This window comes from Bubalus kerabau, chromosome 8, assembly GCF_029407905.1.
Source record: "Bubalus kerabau isolate K-KA32 ecotype Philippines breed swamp buffalo chromosome 8, PCC_UOA_SB_1v2, whole genome shotgun sequence".
Taxonomy (NCBI): domain Eukaryota; kingdom Metazoa; phylum Chordata; class Mammalia; order Artiodactyla; family Bovidae; genus Bubalus; species Bubalus kerabau.
In genome coordinates, this window is record NC_073631.1 from 121,976,235 (window position 1) to 121,999,501 (window position 23,267).

The window sequence follows — 23,267 nt, forward strand, 5'->3', positions numbered from 1 at the left end:
TGGGGGTGGGGGTGGCATGCGGCAGGATGGGGTCCTTTCAGGGGCCCTGCCAGGGGCTGTGCAGCTTGAGCCTGCCTCCCGGGGCCCAGTGCCCAAGGTTGGGGGTGGCACCAGTGGTAAAGAACCCACTTCCCAGTGCAAGAGACGAGAGATGTGTTTGATCCCTGGGTCGGGAAGATCCCCTGGAGGAGGAGATGGCTGCTCACTCCAGTGTAATTGTCTGGAGAATCCCGGGGGCTACAGTCCATGGGGTCTCAGAGTCGGCCGTGGCTGAGCTGCCTGTGCGCCCCGGGAGAGCGGAGCCCTCAGCGTGGGCAGGGCCAGGCCAGAGCTGGGGCTGCTAAGTGCCGGGGTAGGAGCCTCACACATGCTGCGCTTTGGGGATGATGCTGGGCACCCAGGACGTGGAGGCGGCACTGTGGTGCCTGGCGGGCACAGGCCCGCCCAGCTGCCTCTCCACTCCTCGGCCCTCCTTGCCCTGGGACCCCACACCCGCTGAGCCCTCTCCCCGTGCAGCCGGCAGGGGGCGCTGGGGCTGCACACAGAACACCCAGACCCAGACCTGTGTATGTGCACACTTGTACACGTACACACACACGAGAGGAGGGTTCCTGAGGTGAGGGGACCCTCAGCCCAGCATGTAAGCACGCAAGACTGACGGGACAGACCAGGGGACGGGTGAGGGGGGCGGTCACACCAGGGGACAGACCAGGGCAGCCTGGCCTCCCCGCACCCACGCCTCCATGCCCTGTGGACGGGCCCCGCTGCGCGCGCTGGCCCTGCCCTGGCTGCCACTTCACCCCATTTGGGACACGATGCCCTCTGGGGCCGCCCAGCCCACCACAGGCAGCCTAGCCCCCTGCAGGGGGAGTGCGGTGTCAGCCACTGGGTCCCCGGGGGGCCCCCGCCCTGCTGTGCTCTGGTGTCCTTCCTGCTCTGCCGGATGGTGGTTTTCGGGGTTAAGTCTTTTCTCAGCTCCTCTCTCTGCTGGGCATGTTTTCCGGGTGGCCCAGCGCTCAGGGCAGGCTCCTCAGGGACCCCGCCTTCCCACCCAACCCCACGTCCCTCCTTCCGTCATCCGTGGCGATTTTAGCTGCTGCTTTTGTTTAGAGTTGCAGGTGCACGCAGTACGAAGAGTCTGTTGATTCTTTAATTTGATAAAAATACGAAAAGAACTCCCCGACCCCACCCACGGCCGCCTGAACCCCGCTCTGCACGCTGCCTGGCACAGAGGTGGACGCGCAGGACTCGCTTAGGTCCGATGCCAGCTGAGCAGCTAGAAGGACAAGCGCCATTCGCGACTGTGGGCCACACCGGCCCGGAAGGCCTTGTCGCCCGTCTCAGCCAGGGGCCTTCCTCCCAAGCCCCTCCTGGACTCCTGGTACATCTGCATCCCACCGTCATCGTGGCGGGCGGGTCCCCTGAAGGACCGCGTGGCGGGTGTGGAGGGAGGAGGAGACCCGGGTCCCTCTTGGGTCAGGAAGCTTCCCGGGGTTGGCTAGGCTGAAGCATGAAACCTGAGGGTCAGGAGGCGGCCGCCATGCAGAGACTGCTGGGGGAGGGGGGCGTCTGGGGGCAGCCGTTCTGAGCATGCCGCATGTCTGCAGGTTAGGGGCAAAGCCAGCACGGAGAGCAGCCTCTGGCCGTCCAGGGTCTCCCTGGGGCACGGAGCCGTTGGGTGACGCGCTGGGCAGGGACACCGAGGTCAGCACGCCTGTCGACCCTGGCCTGGGGCAGCTACCTGGGTCACTTGGGCGACACCCGTGCCAGCCTGGTGACCGGGCCTCCTCAGCGCTGAGGGGCTCGAAGAACACGTTTCCAGCCCGGCTGCCCTGGGGGAGGTGCCTGGAGACCGCGCTCCTTCAAGGCCTAGCTGCAGGGGCCTCCCCAGACCCCCGCAGGCCGCGGGGTCTCTGCTGTTTTGGGCACTGAGAGCCTTGTGTCACAACCTGCTGTCCCCTCCGTCTCTCCTGCTGCACCCGCGGCTCTGTGTGCCCCCAGGGGACGTCAGCCACCCTCTGGGCACATTCTGGGGCGTCACAGTGGGGGCAGGGAGACCCTGGCACGAGGTGGGTGGGAGGCCCGATGGCTGTGCCCCTCCCGCTGAGCCCAGACCCCACCTGGCCCAGGCCTCTGTGAGGAGCGGGTGGCCGAGCAAGTCCATGGTTCCGGGACACCTGATCTCAGGCCTCTGCTCTCATCCGCCAGCCCACACCCTCCCCGGAGGCATCCGCGCTCAGTTTCCATGAGCGTCAGGCGCCAGGCTGTGCTGCGGGGTTTGCAGAGTACACTCAGTCTCAAGTAACTGAAGATGTAGCTTCAATTATTCATACCATCGGCAGAAGCATCGGTTGCATGAGGTGCTGCCATCTCTGCAAACGCCCAACCCGCATGGAGGTGCAGGTGGCCCGCAGGGTGGGGAAGAACGTGGCTTCTCGCACCCTCTGCAGGGGCTTCCAGGCCATGCAGTGCCCAGCACCGCCTCCCAGGGCTCAGCTACCAGGACACTGACCACGGGCGAGCGAGCAGCATGGAGCACCTGGGTGCCGGTTCCCTGGGCACCAGCCACATGGGGAGGTCACAGCCGCCCCCAGAGGTCACGGCCCCCCAGCGAGGTCATGACCCCCCAGAGAGGTCACAGAGCCCCCAGAGGTCATGGCCCTCCAGGGAGGTCACAGCGCCTCCAGAGGTCACAGCCCCCAAGAGAGGTCATGCCACCCCCAGGGAGGTCATGGCCCCCCAGAGAGGTCGTGGCCCCCCCAGGGAGGTCACGGCTCCCCCAGAGAGGTCACAGCTGCCCCCAGCGGTCACGGCCCCCCCAGAGAGGTCACGGCCCCCCAGAGAGGTCATGGCTTCCCCAGAGAGGTCACAGCCCCCCAGAGGTCACAGCCCCCCCAGGGAGGTCACAGCTCCTCCAGAGAGTCACAGCTGCCCCCAGAGGTCACAGCCCCCAAGAGAGGTCACAGCCCCCCCAAGAGAGGTCACAGCCCCCCCAAAGAGGTCACAGCCCCCCCAGAGAGGTCACAGCCGCCCCCAGAGGTCACGGCCCCCCAGAGAGATCATGGCCCCCCAGGGAGGTCACAGCCGCCCCCAGAGGTCACGGCCACCCAGGGAGGTCACAGCCGTCCCCAGGCCTGCGAGCTGACGTCCAGCAGGAAGGGGTCTCGGGCCGACAGTGGACCGTGGCCCACAGCACGGGTGGAATTCCCCCTCCTGGGCCTCCTGAGTGTGCTCTGGCAGCCTGCCCAGGGAGCACAGTGGGGCCACAGGTTGGCACGGGCAGACAGTGGGCAGAGGTGCAGCCAGGGTGACCAGCTCCACTGCCAGCTCCTCCAGGTCACTGGGCATATTCAGGGCCTCCTCCCGTCGCGCCGGGGCCTGAGGGAAGGAGGTGGGCCTTCTGGGGCAGAGGGCAGAGGGCAGAGGGCAGCTGCATCCAGGTCCAGATGCTGGAACAGCCCAAGCCCGAGGTTGGGAGTCAGGACAGAGCATTCAGGTCAGGTGGATTCTGCCCTCTGCCCAGCCCAGCCCTGGGGGCAAAGGGCCAGAGAGTCTACAGACAAGAAGCGGGGGTGGGGGGGGGTGGGGGGGGGGGGACACAGCGCGCAAGGACTGGGTGGTCCCAGGGAAGGGTCGGCTGCTCGTCACCCCTCAGTAGCATAGGGGCCACCAGCTGGGCTGCACCCAGCCATGGTGCACCCTGTTGTCCTGGGGACCCCGGTGGGAGCCGAATGCCGCCCTCTGAGATGCCTCGGGGTGCCCAGGCAGCCTTCTCCGCCCTAGAGCACACTGTGCCCGCTCCGGGGCAGCTGTGACGTCTGGGGCCACTCGCTCAGAGCGATCCTCATCCCGCCCCAACCGGCGTCCTGATGCCCGGCCTGTGAGTGCTCCTCAAATGTCACCCCAGGCTTCCCGACTTGGTGATGTGAATTCACACTTGCACCCACCCCGTGTGAACACTGGAGACCGCTGTGGGCAGCGCCCACCGTCCGTCCACGAGCTGTTTTCCTGGCCCTCCTGAGGGGTGCGGGGCCAGTCTGCTCTGGTCCGTTGGGAGTAACCCTGCTCAGGGTCGCTGCCCTTGCGATCTGCGCGTCCAGGGGATAAATGTGTACTGGGGGGACTGGGTGAAGGGAAGAGCAGGCCCCAGGGTGGGGGGGTGCTGCACTCGGGCCTGCCCCTCAGTGCTCTGGGCCAAGGCCCCCTGCGTGGGTGCCCCCATGGCGGCCGCCCTGGGAGGTTCACTCCCTGAGTGCACCCTTTGGGATCCTGGTGGCCGCACCCCATGTGAATCAGGGCTGCCCGGCTGGGTGGGGCCGCAGACTCCATGACCTCATGGCATTGTCTCTAATTGTGGCTGCAGGTATGCTGGGCACACAGGTGGGCATCGGAGCCCCGCCCAGCCCGGGAGGTGGGGGCTGTTGTTCCCAGACTGTTGGCTGCCGGCCCCCTCGGGCCTGGAGTTCGAGCTACCTGTTCATGGCCGCCCCAGTCTCCCTGATGACCTCCTAGCGGGTAGGGCCCTCAGCCAGTCACTCTGCGTCCCAGAGCCTCGCCTTGGGTGTGGTCCGAGTTCTCAAAGCGTTGTTGGATGAACAAGGCCTGATACAGCTGCAGAGGGCGGGGAGCAATGACCACAGGGAAAGGACCATCCCTGGGCGGGGTGTCCAGCATCCCGAATTCCTGACAGGTCTTCATTCCCAAGAGTCCAGGGCGGGAAGTCAGAACACCTGAGAATTTCCATGTCTCTAATGTTGATTGCTTAAAATGACTGAATCATTTTCCTATGATAGGTTGTGTTGAAAGGTTGAGGGCCTGGGACTTCCCGGTGGGCCGGTGGTTAGTTAAGGCTCTGGGCTTCAAAGGAAGGGGGCTCGGCGTTCCATCCCTGGTCAGGGGACTAAGATCCCACATGGCACTCAATGCTCGCGCCCCCCCCCCCCCAAAAAAAAATAAAGTTTGGTGGCTTTTCTGTTTCCTTTATGTATTTACTGTTTTGGCTGCCCTGGGCTGCCATCTATGGGATCGCACACAGTTGGACACGACTGAAGCGACTTAGCAGCAGCAGCAGTAGCAACAGCAGGTGCCTTGTGGAATCTGTTCCCCAACCAGGGATTGAACCCGGGCCCTCAGCAGTGAAAGCACCGGGAAGTTCCCTTTGCTATTTTAAAAAGATGTGATAATAAATGCACCGTTCTCTGTGAGTTAAAACAGCTCTGGCCATGACTTGGTAGACTCCCTTTATTGTTCTTAAAATACTGGCAACACTTCTCAGACCCTCTTCATCACCATGGATGTTTAGAGAGTTCTGTTTAAGGAGGAAAATTAAGTCCGGGACAACATGATGGAGACCTGGACCCCCCGCCCCGAGGACGCTGCTCCTCAGCATGTCCCACAGGGTTTGAAAGGAGCGCTGGGCCTGTATGCTTACTGTGCTGGAGTTTGTGGGCAGGAATGACTCACGGGCCTGCGGGCATCTTCCGCCCTGCCAGCGGCTCACAGGGAGGCTGTGTGGACCTCTCCCACGTGATGCAACCCGGTTCCAGAACCTGCCCACACCGCCGTCCCCTTTCCCAGCTCTGACGTGACTCCAGGGGCTTCCCCAGCTGGCAGCGTCTCTATGTTGATTAGTAAGCTCTAATTCTTCCAGGAGAATGATCATCTGTTTTCCCATCTTACCGATTTCTCTTGGGATTCAAAAATACAAATGAATTTCCTGAGAAGTCCTGGAAGGAAGTCCTGTGGGGAAACAGGACTCAGTCAGGCTTGGCCACTGGCTGGCCTGCCCAAGTCAGTGAGCAGGTCTCAGGCCAGCACCCTGCAGGCGGAGCAGCTTGGGCACAGCCTGGGGTCTGCAGGGGGAAGGGTGGGGGCTGCAAAGGACTCTAGACTGGCCTCTAAGTCCCTCCTGGCCAGGGGCTAACAGTACTTCTCTCGGAAGTAATCAAACAAGTGGGCATTGAGACATCTATTTGGCACACGGAGAAAAGAGAGGTTCTATTTAGATTTAATTTTTGTTAAAAAACATAAAAAATTTAGGCTTTATTGATATTTCATATATAGATCCACTTAAAAAAAAGAAATTTGGCTTTTCATTGTTGTTACTCAGTCACTAAATTGTGTCTGACTCTTTGCGACGCTATGGACTGCAGCACGCCAGGCCTCCCTGTCCATCACCATCTCCCGGAGCTTGCTCAAACTCATGTCCATTGAGTCGGTGATGCCATCCAACCATCTCATCCTCTGTTGTCCCCTTCTCCTCCTGCCTTCAATCTTTCCCAGCATCAGGGTCTTTTCCAGTGAGTCAGTTCTTCACATCAGGTGGCCAAAGTATTGGAGCCTCAGCTTCAGCATCAGTCCTTCCAATAAATATTCAGGACTAATCTCCTTTAGGATGCAACTGGTTGGATCTCCTTGCAGTCCAAGGGACTCTCAAGAGTCTTCTCCAACACCACAGTTCAAAAGCATCAATTCTTTGGCACTCAGCTTTCTTTATGGTCCAACTCGCACATCTGTTAATGACTCCTGGAAAAACCGTAGCTTTGACTATATGGACCTTTGTCAGCAAAGTGACGTCTCTGCTTTTTAATATGCAGTCTAGGTTGGTCACAGCTTTTCTTCCAAGGAGCAAAAGTCTTAATTTCGTGGCTGCACTCACCGTCTGCAGTGACTTTTAGAGCCCAAGAAAACACTGTCACTGTTTTGATTGTTTCCCCATCTATTTGCCGTGAAGCGATGGGACCAGATGCCATGATCTTCATTTTTTGAATGTTGAGTTTTAAGCCAACTTTTTCACTCTCCTCTTTCACCTTCATCAAGAGGCTCTTTAGCTCCTCTTCACTTTTTGCCATTAGAGTGGTATCATTTGCCATCTGAGGTTGTTGATATTTCTCCCAGCAGTCTTGAGTCCAGCTTGTGATTCAGCCCAGCATTTTGCATGATGTGTTCTACATATAAGTTAAATAAGCAGGGTGACAATATACAGCTTTGACCCTCTTTTCACAATTTTGAACTGGTCAATTGTTCCATGTTCGGTTCTGTTGCTTCTTGACCTACATACAGATTTCTTAGGAGGCAAGTAAGGTGGTCTGGTATTCCCATCTCTTTAAGAATTTTTCACAGTTTGTTGTGATCCACACAGTCAAAAAGCTTTAGTGCACTCAATGAAGCAGAAGTAGATTTTTTCTGGAATTCTCTTGCTTTTTCTGTGATCCAACGGATGTTGGGAATTTGACCTCTGGTTCCTCTGCCTTTTCTAAATCCAACTTGTAGATCTGGAATTTCTCAGTTCATGTACTGTTGAAGCCTGGGTTGAAGGATTTTGAGCATTACTTTGATAGCATATGAAATGAGTGCAATTGTGTGATAATTTGAACATTCTTTGGCCTTGTCCTTCTTTGGTATTGGAATAAAAGCTGTGGCCAGTGCTGTGGCCACTGCTGAGTCCTAATCTGCTGCTGTACTGACTGCAGCCCTGTAACAGCAGCGTCTTTCAGGATTTGAAACGGCTCAGATGGAATCCCGTCACCTCCACTACCTTCGTCCTTAGTGATGCTTCCTAAGGCCCACTTGACTTCGCAGTCCAGGATGTCTGGCTCTAGGTGAGTGATCACACCATCATGGTTATCCGGGTCATTAAGATCTTTTTTGTAGTTTTTCTGTGTATTCTTGCCACCTCTTCTTAATCTCTTCTGCTTCTGTTAGGTCCTTGCCATTTCTCCTTTATTGTACCCAAACTTGCATGGTATCTCCAATTTTCTTGAAGAGATCTCTAGTCTTCCCCGTTTTATTGTTTTCCTCTATTTCTTTGCACTGATCACTGAAGAAGGCTTTCCTGTCTCTCCTTTTTATTCTCGAACTCTGCATTCAGTTGGGTATATTTTTCCCTTTCTCCCTTGCCTTTTGCTTTTCTTCTTTTCTCAGCCATTTGTAAGGCCTTTCCTTAGCACCTTAAGTCTTTTTTTTTTTTTTTTTCTCGTTGAGACACCAGGGCTCCAGAGCCCCTCTGCATGTGGGATCTAGTTCCCAGGTCAAGGATCAAACCCGAGTCCCTGTCCTGGAAGGCAGATTCTCAACCACTGGACCAGGGGTGTCCAGCACGTTAGGTCTTAATTTGGGGACAACACTTAACTTTCAAAGTTGACAGCAAGGGAGGCCGACCTGTTCCAAGCTTGATGGGGCCTCACAAGGCGGAGGTTTTACAGACACACATCACTGCGCGCACACACATTTGTCCATTGGGGTGTCCACCAGGAGCAGCAGAGCCTGTCACCCACAGGTCCCTGAGAGAGCCGGGGCTGGGGCCCGGTCCCTGTGCCTGGCCCTGGCCGGCTCTGGTGTGGGGTCCCCGGGCTGCTGTTCAGTCGTTCAGTTATGTCCGACTCATGGCCACCCCGTGGACTGCAGCCCGCCAGGCCTCCCTGTCCATCACCGTCTCCCCGGGTGGGGTCACCAACTGAGGCAGGCAGGGGCTCAGGCAGGGCTGACAAAGAGGAAAGAAGCTTGCCGTGAGACCCCAGCGTCAGAGGGAGTTCATTTCCCTGAGGCGGAGAAAGGGCTTCTTGTCTGCGGCCTCCTCCCCCACACGCCCCTTGGAGGAGGAGAGGACAGAGCTCACCCAAGTGACCAGGGCAGGCGCTCGGGCTGGCGGTGGGGCCTGAGGACTCGTCTGAGCTTTGCCCGCAGCGAGTCCCTATCTGTTACCAAGGCGGGGGCTGTCCAGCACCCGCGTCCCTCAGAAGACGGAAACCGCGCCCCGACGCACCCGGGGTTAAGCCGTACACTGAGGAGAATTGTAGATTTTTGCTGGGCCTGGAGGGGACGGCCGGGAGCCCGGCCCATGGAGCGGTCAGTGCCGGCCGCACGGAGACCCAGAGAGGACGCGGTCCCACGGGTGCCAGGACGGCCCCGGATGCCACCCGAGGAAGCAGGCCCGTCCCAGCCCCAGAGCGCGGGACAGGCATCCTGAGAGGCCCGCTTGTCCTGCCTGAGGCTCCTCACACGCAGGCCTTTCTCTGGGGACCCGGGGCCTCCTGCCGGGCCCCTCCCGCCCCGCTGGCTGGGGGAGAGCCACTCCTGCCGCTCCCAGAGCTGCCCCGGCCCTGAATGGCCGCTCTGTCTCCCTGAGGTCGAGACCGCGCCTGGACAGCAGCCGGGCCGGAGGGGCGGGGAGGGTGGTGGGCGGGGTCTGGGAGGGGCGGGGAGGGTGGTGGGCGGGGTCTGGGAGGGGCGGGGAGGGTGGTGGGCGGGGTCTGGGAGGGGCGGGGATGGTGGTGGGCGGGGTCTGGGAGGGGCGGGGGGTGGTGGGCGGGGTCTGGGAGGGGCGGGGAGGGTGGTGGGCGGGGTCTGGGGGAGGGGCGGGGTCTGGAGGAGGGGCGGGGCGGGAGCAGGGCCGGGCGGGGCCCCAGGCGTCCCGGAGTTGGGGCGGGAGGCGGGCGGGCGCACAGCCGGGCAGGCCAGGGAGATTCGGGGCGTGCCCCCTGCAGAACCGGCTTTGAGTCCACCACGGCCTGACCGGGCTCCCTGCCCACAGCCCTCACCCACCTCAGGCCTCCAAGGCTCCCAGAGGAAATGCAAATATTCCCGGAACCAGGGCGAGCATTCAGGGCAACCGGTCACCTGGTACGCTTGCGGCCTGGAGGGCGGACGGAGGACAGGGTCAGGCGCGCCCTGGGCGCCCCTGAATGAGGAGCGGCCAGGGAGGTGCAGTGGAAAGGCCAGGCCCGACCTCCGGCCTCCCAGTGGGCGCAAGGCCCTGGCAGCAGGGCCTTAGCCCTGAGGACCGTCTGCACATTTGTCCGTCTGTCAGTTTTTCGGCCTGCCCATGCGTCCGTCTGTCCACCCTTCCTTCTGCTCTGGGATGAGGATGGGAGAGGGGCCGTGGGTGCCACTGCCAGGCGCTCGTCATCCCTCGCGGTCACCTCGCATATGCTTGGAGCCCAGCAATGCAATCTCTGCAGCGTCTGGGGGAGGCCTCCTCCCCGGGTGCCCGGCTGGAGGAGAAGGGGAGCCGGCAGGGCCTGTCCTGGGTGGAGAGAGCTCCAGGGGGACAGTCTAAGCAGATTCCCGGGGTGTTCAGCCTCAGCGGGGGAGGGAATCCTGACTCTGCCTCGAGGTGAACCCTGGGGACAGATGCTCCGTGAGAGAAGCCAGAGACGAACAAAAATGGTCTGGTTCCAGTTGTACGTGGTCCTGGGGTCGGCAGATTCCTAGAGACAGAGACAGAAGGTGGGGCCTGGGGATGCTGGTGTGCGGGGCGGGGGTGTCATGCTTGATGCGGACAGTTCCAGAAATTCTGCAATGACCGTGGTTGCACAGCCATGTGACCCAGGGCCTTCCCTGGGGGTCCAGTGGCTGAGACTCCATGCCCCCAGGGCAGGGGGCCCTGGGTTCGATCCCTGGTCAGGGAGCTAGACCCCACATGACACAACAAAGACCCAGGACAATAAATAACGTGACCCTGAACTGTGCACCCAAGACTAGTGCCAGTGGTGGATTTTATGTTGTGAGTATTTTTACTACAATCCAAAAAAGAAAAGGAATCCAAAAGTGAAGGTAAAAGACGCATCAGCAGGCAAGAGAAGGTAAGAGCAGAGACAGGTACAGGGCTGGGAGGCAGGAAGCAGGAAGCAGCTCCGGGGAACCTGCCGGAGCAGGTCTGCCTCCCCCAGCTGGCCTCCCGGAGGCTCCCTGGGCAGGCGTCTGAGGTTGGCGTGGCCCGTAGATAAGGGTCAGACAGTGACTGCCTTGGGGTGGAGGACTCATTCGTGCTGCTTGAATATTTACTGTGGGCCAGTGTTCACATTGCGATTTAAAACATTGCTTTTAAAGGGACTTAAAGCATCCCCAGGTAGTCCAGAGGTTAAGACACCACACTGCCAAGGTAGGGGATGCAGGTTTGGTCCCTGGTCAGGGAGCTAACAAGTCACATTCCATGTAGCTAAGTAAATAAAAAGGGTTTCCCTAGTGGCTCAGCTGGTAAAGAATCAGCCTGCAAAGCAGGAGACCTGGGTTCAATCCCTGGGTTGGAAAGATCCCCTGGAGGAGGACATGGCTACCCACTCCAGTATTCTTGCCTGGAGAATCCCATGGACAGAGGAGCCTGGTGGGCTACAGTGTGTGGGGTCACAGAGAGTCAGACATGACTGAGCGACTAACACTTCCACTTTCACTTTCAAACCGAAGACACACCTAAGGGCAAAGGTTAAGGTGCGGGTTGTTACAGCTCAAACGTCTTTGTCCCCAGACCTTCAGTGAGGGTGACGGGAGCTCAGCATGACCCCGTGTGAGCGTGCGGGGGGCATGCATGTACAGGAATGGGAGTGTGCACACGTGTGTGCCAGTGTGTGTGTGCCTGGGGCACCACCGGCCGCAGCAGGCCTGGAGAGCCCTCCACGGGGCACGGGGCGCTCCCACGCCTGGGAGTTGGGCAACTTCCCCTCGCTGTGGCCCCAGAGCCTGGACCCTCCACGCCGGCTCTGCAAGGGGCTGGGCCTCGGCCGAGGGGCTGGGAGGCCCGTGGTCAAGGCAACGGAGGCCAGGCCGCAGCTCCAGCCCCAGTGAGCACTGGGCGAGGCTGGGATCTGCGGGCTCAGCCCTGGGTGCAGACGGCAGGGTGGGGCTGCCCAGTGGCCAACCCCAGGGCAGGCCCCGGAAAGCCCTGGGCCTGCGTCCCCGCGGGCGGGAGGGTCAGCATGTGCCCGCAGTGTGGCCGTGCCAGCCGTCAGCAAGTGAACCTGAAGGAAGGCAGGAAGGGGTGCCTATCTTATCAGGACTGCCTGGTCCAGCCTCCCCTGCTCCTGTCTCGGGCCAAGTGCCCCCAGGAGCATCTGGGCACAGTCAGCCGTGACCTCCACTCGAAAGCCTGCCGGAACCTTCTGGAAACGTTCTGATCTGCGGTGGAGCTGGGCCAGGTGAGCGCACTGCTGCCTGGGCTCTGAGGGTGCGCGAGCCCTTCCCGGGGCAGGACCTTCATCCCCCGGATGCAGAAGTGATAGGAGTCCATCTCCTGAGGGGTGTCCATCCAGCCCCCTCTGTTAGGGGTGCAGGTGTTTCGGTGCAAAAGGCAGAAACGTCAGAGAAGCAAAGCTGAGTCGCGCATCCCAATGCAAGCACCCCACCCGAAACTGAAACTGTCAGTCGCTCAGTCGTGTCCGACTCTGTCCGACCCCGTGGACTGTGGCCCACCAGGCCCCGCAGTCTGTGGTGCTGGGAGCCGGCATATTGCATATTGAGTGAGGATCTGTAATAGCTCAACTGGAATTCTATCACTGCCGGGAGCCAGCGTGAGGCACTCCGCCCATGACAAAGGTCATGAGGAAGGAGGCTCGGCATACGCAAAGGCGGGATCGAGCCTCAGGAGTCCCCCTGGAAATTCTCGAGCATCTACCCCCAAAACCAGAGTCTGCCTACTTTCTGCTTTGTGCTTTCACCTACACCTCTGACTTTACGGGGGGCTGTCTCCCACTGCCTCTCTCTGAAAAAAGAGTTAGCTTACAGCTCCAGTTAATAATTCTTGGATGTGACAGTGTTTCAACCTACAAACTCCTTTGGAAATCCTCTAGCCTGCCTGAATAGGTTTTTCCGGCCACATGTGATTGTTCAGAGCCTCCCAACTGTGAGAGGCAGGAGATGTTCTAAACTGTCTAAACACAGATTGCTTTGAGTAGTTAAAAGATTGATTAGAAATTGTATTGGTGAAGGGTTTTTCACTTGTTGGGCCAATGTTTGCTGCTAAGTCTCCATACTCCTTACCTACTGTGTCCTTGGCAGTGTATTGATTGATATAATGGGTGTATAGAAATGTAAAATGCAGCTTTGTCCAATGTTTTTTGGAAGGCTGGTGCCTGACTTTGGAATAATCACCTTTAGAGAAAAATAAGTTTCTTAAAATGTTAACAGGCCTCCGGGCCAGAAGATGATGTCAATCACCTGAACTTTTGCATATGATAAGTTTGAAAGCCTGGCTTAGATTAGAACCAGGAACTGCTGTCCTTGCATGACTCCACCCCTTCCCCCATTATCCTCTATGCATACCTTAAGGTATAAAAACTACTTTGGAAAATAAAGTGCGGGCCTTGTTCACTGAAACTTGGTCTCCCCATGTCACTCTCTCTCCCAAATTCCAGCTGAGTGTCCATCTGGAGCGCGGATGTCCTCTGCGACCATTTATTTGCCTGGGCTTCTAAGACCCACTCGAGAAGGTGTCTAAGGTGGGGCACCTTCCGCTATTCGAGAGGGCGCCTGCGGCCTCCGTGGTCAGAGCTAACCTGGTGTCACGGGTTATATTGATTTTCCGCGTAAACCAAGCCACTCAGCTTCTTTTCTCCACTGAATTTTCCTACTGAGCTATCCTTATTTCAGCCGCTTTTCTCCACTGAATTTCCTCACTGAGCTATCCTTATTCTATTACTCTTTGTATCCTTAATTAAAGTGTAATTAAGCAGTTATTCCCTGACCCTCGCCTAGCCGTCTCTCCTTCGAATACCCTGGATCAGCCGGGGCTGGTCCCCGGCACTGTGGGACTCTCCAGGCCAGAGTACTGGAGTGGGGTGCCATGCCCTCCTCCAGGGGATCTTCCCAACCCAGCGATCGAACCTGGGTCTCCTGCATGGCAGGCAGATTCTTTACCGTCTGAGCCACCAGGGAAACCCTATCCCACCCAATCACCAGCCTAAAAACTGTCTCCGCTGCCGTGTGAGTCCGTCAGCCCTCCCCTCCACCCAGCCCCCATCGTCGCGTCCCAGGCTTATTCATCACCTGTCTGTTCGAAGGCCGCCTCTTGGGCGTCTGGGTGCGGGCGGCCCACACCGGCTGCAGGACACGGGGCAGACGAAGCCCTGACCTCAGCGTGGGCCCTGAGTCCGCGTTCCACAAGCAGGGTTTCAGTGAGAGCTCTGAAAAGTGCCGTGAAGGAAGCCCGCGGTCCCAGCCCAGCTGGACAGAGGCCGAGCCCACCCCCTGACCGCGGGTGCAGTGCAGAAGGCTGCAGTGTTTGCGGCAGGGCCCCCCGAGGAGCCAGGGATCCAAAAGACGCAAACTCCTAGAAGGCCCTCAGGGGAGGGGTTTTGAAGGCGTCATCTGGGGTGAGGGTTGGAGCTCACGCACTTCTTTCTGCCTGGCTGGGGTGAGGGGACAGGTTGCTGCTCCAGGAACCTTGGGTATCAACCTTCTGGGGTCCCGTGCTTGTGGTCAGCGGTGGTCACGGTCAGAGGCGTGCCTCAGTCTGTCACGCAGGTTCCCTGAGGAGGAGCTAGGACCCTGTGCTGAACCGTCCTTACTTTCCTTGCTTGACTGTCTTTCCTTTGTCCCCGTTCCGTCCCTCACGTCCCTGATTAGTCACCGCATGAATCCACTCTCTGGAACTCAGGGAGGGCCTCGGAGCCCAAAGCCTTTCTCTACAAACAAGAAACAGGACAAACAGGACCCGAGGGGCTTCTGCACCCAGGAGGGCCCCAGCGGGTCCGGCTTGGTTTCAGGGCCTGCTTTTCCCTGATGCTCCCTGAACCCTAAGGGGCGCAGGGGATAAAGGGTGGGAGGGCACTTTCGAGCGCAGCAGAGGAATTCATTTTCAGGGGGTCCTGGCTTCGTAGAAGCCTGCGGAAGTGCTGGCAATTTGGACTCTGGGAAGTGAGGAGCTGGCCACGGAGTGGGAGGAGGGGCAGGGAGGACGGCTGCAGGCCCAGGGAGCCGCTCAGGGGAGGGGCGAGACCGGGACAGGACGCCGGGCGCTGCTCCCTGGCCCGGCCGGACCTCGACCTTGGGGGAGCCCGGCGATGAGCAGGGCCTGCTGGCAGAGTGGACTTGGGCATCGGGTGCTGAGTTGCGCTGACCCTCCCCCAGCCCTGCCCGGGTCCCAGCTGACCTGTCCCCCTGCTAGGGGCACGGCTGCCGGGCTGGGAGAGTCCACATCACATGGGGAGGCCCTGGGATCTGACCCAGCATGATGTCCGGCCCTCTGAGCCCTCAGAGGACAGCCGGGCCCACCTGCCCCAGGCGAGATCATTAAATCCCCGTTTAAAGCAGTTGACGGCCCTGGGGCCTGCAAGGGTGTTCACTCGCTTTAACTCCCTAGATCCCAGAAGAGCGCTCCCAGCGTCCTTGACGGGCTCGTCCCTGACCAGAGTCCAGGCGGGCATGCGAGGTGGACGCCTCTCTGCGTTCACAGGCAGCACAGGTGTGCAGAGTCGGTGGGCCCACGCTTGTGACCCCTGCCCCACCCCCGCCCCCAGCGCTGCCTTTCTCTCGCCCCTTCCACCCGAGCCTCCTAACAGCACACCATGCAGCTCCCACTGATCGAGCTGCCTAATCACCCGTGGTGGGGAGCCATCGACACCCGCTCTGAGGGCGTTGTTTCGTTCTGGCTGCGTGTGGCCGCTAAGCTCCCTGACCAGGGTTCCACCTGCGCCCCCAGTACGGGGAGTGCGGAGTCTTAACCACAGGACCGCCAGGGAAGTCCCTGAGGGCACTATTGCTTCATCCCCGCTGTTGACGAACTGGAAATTCCCCAGAGATTGCAGAGGCAGTTTCTGTGAGAGCAGAAAGCAAAACTGAAAAGGAAGCTCCAGCAGGACTGCCGTTTTCCCCGGGCGGAGATCCTTCTCCCAGGACGGCACCCAGGGAGGGAGAGACTCCCTCAGGACCTGGGAGCCACCTCCTGCTGAGCAAGGGCCACGTGGGGTCTGCCCTTGGTCATGTCTCAGGCCCCTGGGACCTACAGCAAAACCTTGTCATCCTGCTAAGGCGGTCACAGGGGAGCGTCTGCTCACAGCGAAAACCAGGCCCCAAGCTGTCACCCGCGCTCAGGCCCAGGGCACCTGCCCTCACCGGAGGCTCGGCCTCCCCAGGGACGTCCCTGCGTCCACCAGCCTGTAATCCCGCTGCCCAGCGGGGTCATCTGTCCTGAGGCCGCTCTGTCCCCGAGGAAGATGGTCCTGCCTTTCTCTCCCTCAGGACTCCTTCCTTGCTCTGCCTTCCTTCTGCCTAAGAAAACGATCCACTTTGTGCGGCCTCCCGCAGAACCTCCTGTTCACCAGATGGGATGTGGCCCATCCGTGAAGCACTTCACAGAGCCATTAGATCTGGAAACTTCCAGGACTTCCCTGGTGCTCCAGTGGTTAGGACTCCACGCTTCCAGTGCTGGGGCCCAGGCTCCATCCCTGGTCAGGGGACTAGGGCCCCCGCAACAGAGGACACCCCCGCGCTCCGCAAAAAACAAAGGTCTTCAAATGTACTGGGTCGAACAATAGGTGTTTTAACAATATTTATCTTTGAAGTTGAACACAACAGGTGTGGGTCTTCCATTTTCTGAGGGTGGGGACCACGTTTGACTCAAAACCTGACCGAGGCCCCTCCAGCAGCAGCACTTATAATTTGCTTGTTTATCGACAGGAGGAAATTCGGGAGCACTTACCATGGGTTTTAGCGTGTCAGTCAGTTGCGCACGTGAGTTTTGTCTCGCTTTTCTAGTGGCCGTGCTGCCCATCGACGTCCGGGCCTGCTGTGTGCATGATGCCGGGGGTGGCAGCCCACCAGGGGGAGCCCCGACCTGGGGGGTGCAGCCTCCGCGTTCGGGGAAATCGAACTGTGTCTCCAGAAAGACGTGCCGATGGCCCCGGGCTGTGAATCCTTGCAGACGTGATCAAGGTGAGGTCGTGCTGGAACAGGGTGGCCTTGTAAGGAGGGGGATTTAGAGCTACAGCGAGAAAGCCCCGAGAGAGGCGGAGACCACAAGGATGGCCAGCCATCCAGAAGCCAGAGGACTGCAGGGAGCACCTCTTCCTTCCCTTAGGTTCCCGGACCCGTTCCAGTCTGTGTACGTGTGTGTGCGTGTGTGTGTGTGTGGCTTCCCCATTTGTTGATGTTGTTGTTTAGCTGCTAAGCCATGTACGACTCTTTGCGACCCCGTGGACTGCAGCACACCAGACTTCCCTGTCCTTCACCATCTCCCAGAATTGGACATGGTCTTCATGTCCATCGAGTCAGTGATGCCATTCAACCATCTCATCCTCTGTCGTCCCCGTCTCCTCCCGCCTTCAATCTTTCCCAGCATCAGGGTCTTTTCAAATGAGTCAGCTCTTCGCATGAGGTGGACAAAGTACTGGAGTTTCAGCTTCAACATCAGTCCTTCCCATGAACACCCAGGACTGATCTCCTTTAGGATGGACTGGTTGGATCTCCTTGCAGTCCAAGGGACTCTCAAGAGTCTTCTCCAACACCACAATTCAGAAGCATCAATTCTTCGGTGCTAAGCTTTCTTCACACTCCAACTCTCACATCCATACATGACCACAGGAAAAACAATAGCCTTGACTAGAAGGACCTTTGTTGGCAAAGTGATGTCTCTGCTTTTTAATATGCTGTCTAGGTTGGTCATAACTTTCCTTCCAAGGAGTAAGCGTCTTTTAATTTCATGGCTGTGATCACCATCTGCAGTGATTTTGGAGCCCAGAAAAAAAAAGTCAGCCACTGTTTCCACTGTTTCCCCATCTATTTGCCATGAAGTGATAGGACCGGATGCCATAATCTTAGTTTTCTGAATGTTGAGCTTTAAGCCAACTTTTTCACTCTCCACTTTCACTTTCATCAAGAGGCTTTTTAGTTCCTCCTCACTTTCTGCCATAAGGGTGGTGTCATCTGCATATCTGAGGTTATTGATATTTCTCCCGGCAGTCTTGATTCCAGCTTGTGCTTCATCCAGCCCAGCGTTTCTCATGATGTACTCTGCATAGAAGGTAAATAAGCTGCCACATAACATTGAGCAGAGTTTCCTGTGTGATACAGTAGGTCCTTGGGGTGAAGTGAAGTGAAGTGAAGTCACTCAGTCGTGTCCAACTCTGTGAGACCCCATGGACTGTAGCCCGCCAGGCTCCTCTGTCCATGGGATTCTCCAGGCAAGAGTACTGGAGTGGGTTGCCATTTCCTTCTCCAGGGGATCTTCCCAACCCAGGGATCGAACCCGGGTCTCCTGCATTGTAGGCAGACGCTTTATCCTCTGAGCCACCAGGGAAGCCCATAGTAGGTCCTTGTTGGTTATCCAGTTTAAATACAGCAGTGTGTACCTGTCCATCCCATCTCCCCATCCTTCCCCCCAGCAACCGTAACTTAGTTCTCTCAGTCTGTGAGTCTGTTTTTGTTTTATAAGTAAGTTCATTTGTGAGTGTGTGCACACATGCTTCAATCGTGTCTGGCCCTTTTCGACCCCATGGACTGTAGCCCACCAGGCTCCTCTGTCCATTGGATTTCCTAGACAAGAATGCTGGAGTGGGGTGCCATGCCCCTCTCCAGGGGATCTTTCCGACCCAGGGATCAAACCCAAGTCTCTTCTGTCTCCTGCACTGGCAGGTGAGTTCTTTACCCCAGCACCATCTGGGAAGCCCAAGTTCATATGTATCGCTTTTTTTTTTCTGATTCCACATCTAAGGGATGTCATACGATATTTCTCCTTCTCTATCTGACTTACTTCAGTCAGTATGACACTCTCTAGGTCTATCCATGTTGCTGCAAATGGCATCATTTCATTCTTTTAATGGCTGAGTAATATTCCATTGTATATACGTACCACATCTTCCTTATCCAGCCCTCAGTTGATGGACATCTCGGTGGCTTCTACGTCCTAGCTATCACAAACACTGCTGCAATGAGCACTGAGGTATGTGTACCTTTTTGATTCATGGTTTTCTCTAAATATATGCCCAGGAGTGGGATTGCTGGATCATTTTTAGCTCTATTTATTTTTTTAAGGAACCTCCATGATGGTTGTCCAACTGGGTATAGATCGGAAGGTCTCCAAGATGCCCTCCTTGGATTCAATTTGTCTGCTAGGTCGGCTCACAGAGCTGAGGAAGACTTGCTTAACTTCCTGGATTCCCAGCTTACTATAAAGGATACAGTCAGGTGAAGACCCCCCGATGGGGCGTGGGCACAGGCTTTCCTGCCCCCGAGACGCACACTCCCAGCCCCCTGGCTCGCCAGCCGGCCTGCCCCTGCCTGGGACTTCTGGGTTTTATGGAGCCTTGCCTCCCAGGATGACTGACTGGCTCCTCAGCCTCTGATGGATTCGCCCTCACCCACTCTGAGCTCTGGTGGCTGGGACGGGGTGGAAAGTTCCAACCCTGTAACCACTGAGTGGCTTCTCCCGGGAACCAGCCCCCACCCCTGGTTGGCATCCAAAAGTTCCCTTGCCCGGTACGTTGTCCAGAATTGAGGACAAGACAGACATGATCCCATCCCTCAGGAAACCCCAAGGGCTCGGGAGCCGTGGGCCCTCAGCCCACCTCCCCAGAGTCAGCCGGGTGCTGTGGGATCATGGTTTGTTTCTTTTTACTGCTGGGCGGTGCCCAGGGCTCGTGTGCCAGTGACCTGCTGAAGGGCTGGGCTGCTCCAGTTCACTGCATTTATTTCTGATGAGTCAAGGTGCCGGGAGCCTCTGTGTACAGGTTTCCCAGTGAACAGTTAGTCCTTCTCTTAAACAAACTCCAGGACAGCTTGGTTTTGTAATCACCGAGAGCATCGGTATTTATTTATTTCTTAGAGAAATAGGAAATCACTCAGTGATGGGCTGTTATAAATACAGGTGCCATGCCAACCGCCCCTGCTGTGTGTATGGGCCCTGCTGTCCTCTGCGTTCTCTGCTTTACCCCGCTTTGGCCATCGTGTGGATGGACCCCTGGCCCTGTCAAAGGCTGGGGCTGCTGGGGGTCAATCAGAAGCTGCTTAGAACAGGACTCGGACAAACTGAGTGGGAAAAGGGAAACCACACAGGCTCTGCCTGGTACAGTCCTCAGCAGAACAGCTAGAATGTCGCTCATTCATTCTTTACACAGCCCTCCCTGTGCACACCCGACCTCCACCTGTGGAGAACTAGAGCTTGGCTGCCTCCTGCCTGCCTCCCGGCGCTGGGATGGATGTCGGCCAGGGACCCCAACTCCTCAGCTGCTCCCTGTCGCTCACACTGCCTCGACTGGGTGCTCCTCTGACTGTTTGCTCAGCATCATCCCTGCAGGTCCTTCGGAAACTGAGACCCCATGGCCCTGCCTCCTGCGGGGACAGTGGCTACAACCCTGGAACCAAATGCAGTCAGACAAATTTCACACGGCCCTGGAGCCAGCGGTGGCTTTTCTATTTTCCTTTTATAAAGGGTTGCAAACTCCAGTAGGTCCTGAGAACAGGGAAGCCTGGCGCGCTGCAGTCCATGGGGTTGCAAAGAGTTGGACACGACAGAGCAACTGACCAATAACAACAACGCAAAGGATTGTGAAGAAGCAAGGTCGGCAGACAACGGAGACCGCCTGTGGGCCCAGAGTGCTACACTGCCGTCTGGCCCTTCCCGGGACACTGGGGTGGACCCCCTTCCCAGACACCCCGGGGTGGACCCCCTTCCCGGATGCCCCTGGGTGGACCCCCTTCCCGGATGCCCCGGGTGGACCCCCTTCCCGGATGCCCCGGGTGGACCCCCTTCCCGGATGCCCCTGGGTGGACCCCCTTCCCGGATGCCCCGGGTGGACCCCCGTCTCCTGCCCGGGGGGCAGGACACTGTCACCGCCGTGGAGACACAGGTGGTCCCTTAGACGGTGGACCAACAAGGACGGATGCGCCTGAGGAGGGCCGGAATCCGCTGAGGCGGGACACGCCCACATCCTAGAAAGGGAGGCTGTAACGGAGAGATGTGTGTCTGAAACAAAGACAGCTCTGGGAGATGTCCTGAGGGGTGAGCAGAACCTCAGGGCAAGCAGTGAGAAGTCAAGCTGGTGAGAGATTCACTGGAAACCCCAGAGCTGGAGGGGCCGAGCAGAGCCCAGGCCAGGTGAGCGCACGGGCCGGAAGCCTCTGTCCCCTTTGCTGACGGAACAGGGCTGCTGTGAGCGCCTCCCCCGCGCCTGGCCGCGAACACCACAAGGGGGATTGTCCCGCGAAGCCCAGACCCCTGCTCAGCAGGGCTGCTTCCAGCTGAGGCTTGAAGTGCCGCTCTGCGCCCTCTCCTCGGTGTGTGTGCGGCCGTCTCCTCCCTGCGGCCTCCTCACCCTCCCTGGGCCTGTGTTCAAGTTTCCTGTCTGTGAAGGGACACCGCCATGCCGGGTAGGGTCACCCAAGACCTGAGGGGAGCTTCCCTGGGGGCTCAGCAGTTAGGACCCCGCCTGCAGTGCGGGAGACATAGGTTCAATCCCCGGGTCAGGAAGATCCCCTGGAGAAGGGTATGGCAGCCCACTGCAGTGCTCTTGCCTGGGGAATCCCACAGACGGGGAGCTTGGCGGGCTACAGAGGTGCAAAGGGGTTGCAAAGAGTCAGACTTGACGTGGCCACTGACAAACCACAGACCCGAGCACCCTAAGGGCTCAGGACCCCCGATCACCCCATGAAGACCTATTTCCAGATATGGTCCCCTGAAGGGACTGGGGTCAGGACTCCAGCGTGTGACCCTTGGGGATGCAGTTCAGCCCTAACACACAGCCTCAGTGGAAATGCACGATCTTTGCCTCTGAGGAAAAGTGGGGAGACCTTTGGGGAGATCCCCTTTTGGCCAGGAAAGGGGAAGTCAGAGAAAGCAGCTTAGTGGGCGCTGATGGGCCTGCATCTGAGGAGGCCGGGCTGGCTGGCCCCCTGGTGGGGTGCGGGGATGGAGGGGAGTTAGAGGGGCGGGGATGGAGGAGAGGATGAAGGGCGGGGAGCCCGCTCCTCCTTACCCCAAACCCCACCTTCCCTGCCCCGCCCCGTGCCCCCTTACCCCAACCCCCAACTTCCCTGCCCCCCACGCCCCCTTACCCCAACCCCCCAACTTCCCTGACCCCACGCCCCCTTACCCCAACTCCCCAACTTCCCTGCCCCCCCACCCCCTAACCCCAACCCCCCAACTTCCCTGCCCCCTGCGCCCCCTTACCCCAACCCCCAACTTCCCTGCCCCTCGCGCCCCCTTACCCCAACCCCCCAACTTCCCTGCCCCCTGCGCCCCCTTACCCCAACCCCCCAACCTTCCTGCCCCTTGCGCCCCTAACCCCAACCCCCCAACTTCCCTGCCTCCCACGTCTCCCTAACCCCAACCCCACAACTTCCCTGCCCCTGGTGCCCTCTTACCCCCAACCCCCAACTTCCCTGCCCCCGCACCCCCTTACATCCAACCCCCCAACTTCCCTGCCCCCTGCGCCCCTCCCCCACCCGGTATTAGCCTCCCCTGCAGCCTGGAGAGATAACTGCTGTTCTGGAAACCAAATAAACTCAAGCGTAACAACCTACCGGCAGACCACACGCTTCTGTTTGCTTGGGGTGTGCTCACCCAGCGACGGGGGTGACAAGGTTGGGTTCTCAGAAGCCTGGTACCCGGCCCGCTCCGCTGACCACGTGGGCGCCTGGTGTGCTCGGGTGAGCGTCCTGAGTGGTTTCCTGACTCGCCTGGTTGCTGGGTTTTGTCTTCTGTTGACTTTGATTTCTTTTTTTTTTCGGGCCACACTGCACGCACAGCTTGTGGGGTCTCAGTTCCCGGCCGCCTCTGTGGAAGCATGGAGCCCTAACCCCTGGACCCCTGGGGAAGTCCCAACTTCGATCTGTATTTCTGGATTTTAATCTATTTCCTATAATACAGAAATGCACGTTCACTATGAAAAATGGACGACCTTCTGCTCCAGGCCAGGACATGGCTAGATCACGTGAAGATGGGGGTTTCGTGCTCGAGCAGTGACGTCGGGGCTGATCCCGTCTCTGCCGCTCCGACAGCACCGGCGTGTGCCTGACCTGCACAACGTGCCCGCTTAGCAGAGCCGGGGGCAAAGGTCGTGGACATCTTCTCTGACCCTGGCTAGGCAGTGAGCGCACACTGCAGGGCTACTGATTCTAACACTTAGGTGCTGCTGTGTTGAGTAAAAGCCAGATTCAGATCAGATCAGTCCCTCCGTCGTGTCCGACTCTTTGCGACCCTATGAACTGCAGCACTCCAGGCCTCCCTGTCCATCACCAACTTCCGGAGTTCACCCAAACCCATGTCCATCGAGTCGGTGATGCCATCCAGCCATCTCATCCTCTGTCGTTCCCTTCTCCTGCCCGCAATCCCTCCCAGCATCAGGGTCTTTTCCAATGAATCAACTCTTCGCATGAGGTGGCCAGAGCACTGGAGTTTCAGTTTCAGCATCAGTCCTTCCAAAGAACACCCAGGGCTGATCTCCTTTAGGATGGACTGGTTGGATCTCCTTGCAGTCCAAGGGACTCTCAAGAGTCTTCTCCAACACCACAGTTCAAAAGCATCAATTCTTCGGTGCTCAGCTTTCTTTATAGTCCAACTC

At 58.5% G+C, this 23,267-nt stretch overlaps 1 protein-coding gene across 1 annotated transcript in view; it reads left to right on the forward strand.

Annotated features, from left to right (window-relative positions):
- UBE3C (ubiquitin protein ligase E3C) overlaps positions 1–19,991 on the forward strand; it is a 137,550-nt gene extending 117,559 nt beyond the window's left edge. Inside the window, exon 23 of the mRNA XM_055591381.1 lies at positions 19,824–19,991. Coding sequence (XP_055447356.1) covers positions 19,824–19,976 — 153 coding nt within the window. The 3' untranslated portion in view covers positions 19,977–19,991. The remainder of the gene's footprint in view (positions 1–19,823) is intronic.
- Positions 19,992–23,267: the final 3,276 nt, after the last annotated feature.